Source organism: Camelus ferus, chromosome 3 (genome assembly GCF_009834535.1).
Source record: "Camelus ferus isolate YT-003-E chromosome 3, BCGSAC_Cfer_1.0, whole genome shotgun sequence".
NCBI classification, from domain to species: domain Eukaryota; kingdom Metazoa; phylum Chordata; class Mammalia; order Artiodactyla; family Camelidae; genus Camelus; species Camelus ferus.
This window is the reverse complement of record NC_045698.1, coordinates 98,464,322-98,470,294: the sequence shown is the minus strand read 5'-3', so window position 1 is coordinate 98,470,294 and position 5,973 is coordinate 98,464,322. Positions and strand designations below refer to the sequence as shown.

General features: G+C 42.1%; 1 protein-coding gene across 5 annotated transcripts in view; it reads right to left on the bottom strand.

The window, feature by feature from the left end:
* Positions 1 to 5,973, bottom strand: part of LOC102506344 (protocadherin alpha-C2) — a 135,909-nt gene that overhangs the window by 23,396 nt on the left and 106,540 nt on the right. For all 5 annotated transcript variants that reach the window (XM_032476905.1, XM_032476904.1, XM_032476903.1 and 2 more), the window contains exons 2-3: positions 5,825 to 5,883; positions 2,796 to 2,884 (exon numbers count right to left, since the gene is read on the bottom strand). In XM_032476905.1, coding sequence (XP_032332796.1) covers positions 2,796 to 2,884; positions 5,825 to 5,883 — 148 coding nt within the window. The remainder of the gene's footprint in view (positions 1 to 2,795; positions 2,885 to 5,824; positions 5,884 to 5,973) is intronic.

Sequence of the window (5,973 nt, the reverse complement as noted above, 5' to 3'; positions counted from 1 at the left end):
TGGAGGACTGGTCACCGCAGGCTCCCCTACTCTCTCTCTGTCTGTGGCTGCTGCTGGTGTTGGTGTGAAAAGGTGCTGGCTCCTGAGAAGGCCTCAGACACAAGTGTGAGGAGACTCAGGCACCCAGACGAAGCCTCTTGGAAGCAACAGCACCTTCGTCAGGAAGCACTAAGGGCAACAAAATTAGGGGAAGGCGGGCTCTCCTTGGGACTGCAAACAGCCAAGTTTTCTGCAGCATGTTCCTTTTTTCTCAGGCAGAACTAATAAATCTCCTCATTCTAGCTCCAGGAGGGTGGCTAGGGCGGTGACTGGACTGTACAGATGTCAGGATGATCCAGACAATCTTGGAAGATCTGTATCTGGGCTTAGAAATGAGAACTACTGAATTCTGGCCACCATGCTATCAGCTAAGGCCACAACAGAGACTGCATGAAACAAAAATATCCCAGCAAAAAAGGAGTAAGATTAGACATTTATTGATACTATATATGTTCAGCTCTTTCCTTCTTCTCCAGTTGTCATGGCAACTCAATGAGATAGGTGTTATTATTATATCCAATGTATAGATGGGTTAATTAAGAAAACAGGAATTTAAGCAATTTGCTTATGCGCATTCAGCAAGTTAAGTTTGGAGTTGGAATTCGATTCAGATCCATCCCCAAACCATAACCTTAATCTTTGTGCCGCATTCACTCCAAACAGTGCAGAATGGATTTTGAGTCCTAAAACCTAACAGAGCAGGAGGCAGAGGTGCATCTCTTTAACGTCACCTCCCTGTGCAGAGGTATGCTGAAAAGTATGGTCAGGTCGCCCTCGGACTAACTGGAAGGTGTAAGCTCTGTCCAGCTCAGCCCATGAAAACTGTGACTCAGGAGTCAGCAGCCAGGCACGGCCCTGGCCGGAAGGGATTACACAAGAGGGCTTAGGACAGCAGGGAGGGGAAGCAAATGGTGCCTCCTTCCCTATTTTCTGTCAATAAGATGGGTTCCTAACATTCTTTGGACCCTGAAGGAGAGACCTGGGCCAGATGCAGATAAAATCATCAGTAGACAGTTCCTGTTTCCCATTTGCCTAGGAAAACACACCAACCAGTATCATCAGTGATGGGGAGAATGTATTCAAAGTTAGTTCTGAGCTCAGCAGCCTGACCTACAAAGCCTCTCTGAGAACAAGAAAAACCCTGAAATGGAGGCGGGAGAGCAGGGCGGGATCTCGTGTGGCTGCTTGGGTTGAGTAGTTCTCAGCCCCATTCTGCAACACCTGGCAGTCTAATCTAAAACCACCTCCTCCTCCATCACTTCTTCACTCCGTCACTGGCGCTGGGGTTGCAGAGTTGTCAATGAACTATTTTATGTTCTTCCCCTTGCCATCTGGCAATATTAGCTCTCTAATGAATTGCTTTAACTTGTGCATTTGTTTTTTTGACAAATGTGACTTTTGGTTGATTTATACAACATTCATAAATAGCAAATGCTGGCTGATTAGAATCAACGAAAACCCTTAGAGCTGCCAGCAAAAATGGGCCCTTAGCTGCACATGTTACTTGCATAGCCTAATCATTTGAAAGGCACTGGATTATTTTGGGAAAGAACTTTTTACATACACACTTATGTAATCTGTTATGTACATATATATGTATGCATCTGAATTTGGGTGGATTCTTGCAAGCCAGCCATGCTATGAATATAAGAGCTAGATACACTTGGATTGGGAGCTAGACACACTGGGTTTGAATCCTTCTCTACCACTTACAAACTATGTGAAATTGGGTATATTTCTTAACCTCTCTGTGTCTCCAGTTTCTCATTTGTAAAATAGATATAATAAATTCCTCGCAAGGTTGTCATGAAGAATAAATGAGATCACGCACAGCACGATGTCTGGGTATATTATGGCTCAATAATTAGTAACTATTATCATCATGATGATGTTCTATTAATAGAGGATCATGGTAGACAACATTTGCAGTCTCTGTAATCCTTCCTTTCTGAAAACTGCCACAGGGATGCACCTCCAAAGTCGTATTTGTACTACACGACACTGCTTTAGTGACTGAGCAAGAATAAGGAAAAGAAGGAAACGGAAGTTTAAGCAATTTTTCTACGCTCACCCAGCCATCGGGTTCTTGATTCAACCTGGCAGATTCTCTTTTCCTGAAATTCTGGATTAGGAATCAGTTCCCAGTGGTCCTCTGAACTAAGAAACTGTGAGGTGGTCACATTTGGCAACGTGCATGTCAAGGCAGTGAAAGTCAGTCTGCAGAATGATGGAGATGTCAGGGAAGAAGGAGGTCTGACTTTGACGTGAAGTCAAAGAGAGTGGTGCCTGGTTCTGGTAATTTTCCACTTCCCTGAGAAACTCCATTCTATCTATCTATCTATCTACCTATCTATCTATCTATCTCCCTTTTGCTTACAATTTTGAGTGGATTTCCATCGTCTTTAACCAAAAGATCTTTGCTAACAGTGTCATCTCTGAGGCCACCAGATCCTCTCTGTATAGCTCGGAGAGCCTAAGCATTTAAAAGGCACCCAGTTATTTTAGAAAAGAACTTTACACATGCACACACACACACACACACTCACACACATACATGCACCTTTATGTTATCTGTTTTCAACTTTTGAAGTACATTAAGTAGAAATCAAAATAATCACTTATACAAGGAAGGCACACATGTAGGGAAAAGAACAAAGAATAAAAAGAGAGCCATTAACATTTCTGGTCTTACAAAATTGGGTCATTCGATGGCTTTCCAGAACCCAAGCAAGAAGGGAGAGACCGTGGGGCTTTACCTGGTGTCGCACTGGATACTGTTGGCCACTGCTGATCAGGCCCTCCTGGACCAGCCCGTAGAATGCCAGCCTCCTCCAGGTGCACAGAGCTGAGTAAACACACAGACCCAAGTAACGGTGAGACCACACATGCCTTTCCAGCTCTCCTCCCACCCTCAGGAAGTGCTTACATCCCGGGAGGCAGGGCTGCAGCTAACACTTTCTACTCATGCTTGAACTGAAGCAATTTCCGCTGAGCAGTCACCTTGCATAAACTGCAAAAGCACTGCCGACTGCCCGCCCGCTATACCATTCAGGTGATACACGTTTTAGCTTTACAGCAATTTTGGCTTTCATTACTGCCATGTGGTGCTCACTACATCTAACAGGAAGCCCATCAGAGGGCTAATGCCATTTTAACATCTTAATGCTGAAGCAGATGAGGAGAGCTTGGTCTCTAAAGCCCCAAGCCTCTTTGGCTGGCTCTCTTATCTCTGGGTCCTCTATGTGAAAGAGGAAAATACGAACATTACTTGCTGATAACTGTAATATTGTTCCAGTTTGGCCTGATTAATTCTTCACTTTATTTTCTGCTTTACTCTTTCTTTACTCTTTTCCTCCGAGATGAACCACCCTAGATATTCTGGGACCAGAGGAAGTTTGTCACCATCACTCATGGATCCCAGTTCAGAAGAGATTAATTCAGCATGAAATACTGCAGGGAGTGAGACGTGAACCGGGAGATCCTTAGAGGCAAGTAGAGATAGAACATAAACTGCTCAAGGGCAGAGAGGACATCATATTCATTTGTGTATGTCTAACGCTAGCTCATACTAGACCCTCAAATCTTTGCTGGATGAATGAATGAAGAAAGGGACAAATAGGACCCTAAGAGAAAAGAGGATCCACGAAAACCCTCACCAAAATAAAAGGACTCTTTGAAACTAGACATTGGTTCTAGTTTCTACTAGAAACTAGTACTACTGCCTGAAGGGGCCAGAGCAGGTGCGACAGAGCAGGCAAATCTGAAATATTGTTGGAGGAAGGTCATCTCTGAGTTCAATCTTCTCTTACTCTTTGACTTCAAACAACATACCTACTAGAAATTCACTCATTAAGCTCTGCTCTGTGCCTATCCTTCCCATTATCTACACCCTAGAATCTTCTCTTTTTTCCAAATATTAATATCCTCCAAGTGTTCCTGGATCCTACCAGCAAATTGTGTGGGTTCAATGAGATTTGTTCTGAAGATGTAACTACCCTGGGAACCAGCTCAGCTCAAAGCAGAATTTTCAAAGGAACAGGTAACAGGATGTCTGAGGCTGGAAAGGTCAAGAAGCCAAGCACCCGTGTGGAAAAGATGAGTATTAATTAAGTTCACAACGTTACCATATGTCCAGTGTATTATGCTGTGAGGAATAAATTACATTTAGTTTCAATTTTTATTTCATTTCTTATCTTACTTGACTCTCATAACATCTTAATTGAAATCTGAATAGAAGCGCATTTGGCTTTTTTTTTCCCACTTGAAAATGGAATGAGGAAATGATATGTTTTAGAATTTTATTTTAATGTAGTTTTGAGGGTGCATCTTACAGCATTGATACTTTTCATGTAAAGCACTAGTTCAGCTGGGAGAGTAAGAGTTGGTATTCTAAACCATGTTTTCTCCTATTGTAAGACTCCACCACAATAGCTCAGATGCAGGCAAAAGGCTGAGCTGGTTTCTAACAAATAGAAAGCATCTTTCAGATACCTCATACTCTGGCATCTACATGAGTGCCCTCTGGCCTAAAATTATGACCAGATTCCAGTGTGATGTCTCACCAAGCCAACTACCAATCTTCAGTCTTCACTGATTGCTTCTCGTTCAGAAATAGCACCCATTATAACAATTTCTGCTCAATTTGTAATGTAATGCTTGAGAATATGTTGATTCACTTTAATTTAGTGCATTTTAATGGATGAAAACTAGCTTTTCATTAACTCAACACAATCTTTGTAAGCTCTCTCTTTAGAAACCGATATCAGCTTGGTGAAGATCTACTCAAGAGTCACCCAGATATTTTGAGGGGCTGGAGTCTGGAATTTATTTCTTCTCTAAAACTAAATTATTTTGATGGTCATTGGTGATCATTAGTTTCTTGGCCCTCTCCATTTGGTCTCCCAAAGACACTCACAAATAATTAATCTTATTTGGCCCCATGGCATGAATACTAGATCAGCTCTGGCAATAATGGTAGTTAATCAATTACTGTCAAAGAGACAAAGCAGAAGAAGCAAAATTATATTTAATCTGCATCTCAGAGTAATGCCATTACTCTAGGTTAATTTAAAAATAAGCTAGATTTGGTCTCCAGATATTCAATAAAGGCCCTTCATATGGCTTGTCCTCTGAACAGCCCATGTCATTGAGGGCAATAAGATAGCAACGAGATGGAGAAGATAAGGAGACTCTAATAGGGGTGAACACGAACAAGAGTAACAATTATTGTGGTTAATAGGATATTACAGTCAGTGTGTGATGGAAAGCCAAGGTAGACAACATGTGCACATATATTTATTTGTTTGTTTCTGAAATTTTCTTTAATGGAGGTAGTGGGGATTGAACCCAGGACCTCGTGCATGCTAAGCATGCCCTCTACCACTGAGCTATACCCTCCTTTGCCCTGATATATATCATACAATGTACTCAAGTCCAAAAGCATCGGTATTAACTATAATTTTTAGGAAGGGACAAAAGGTCTAGGTAGAGAAGGGATGAAAGAAGTTGAAATGACTTCCTTATAGGAATTTTAATGAGAGAACAGACACAGCAGCCTTTCTCTGTGATGTTACAGGAGTCTCTTATTTGCCAGCACTTGATAAGCACTTGGCACTGACCACTTACAATGTTTCAAGGAAGACACAGGAGACGAAAATAATTGCATTCCCCTGGCAAAATATCTAAGCTTCTCAGTTTTGACAGCTGCTTCCGGCCTATGAAGACAGAGTATCTGAGTCATACACGTACAGTTACTTCTGAGTGAAAGGAGGAGGGAAAGACATACCTGTGCATTCCTGCTCTCAGGGAGGCAGAGTAACGCCAGTCAGGGTTGGGCTGTCGTGGCTGCAAAATCACAGAGGGAGTTTTCGTTAATACGGCAAAACACTGAACTACCAGCGGTGCTGTTAATTGAGGAATTGTTTCTTAAATATT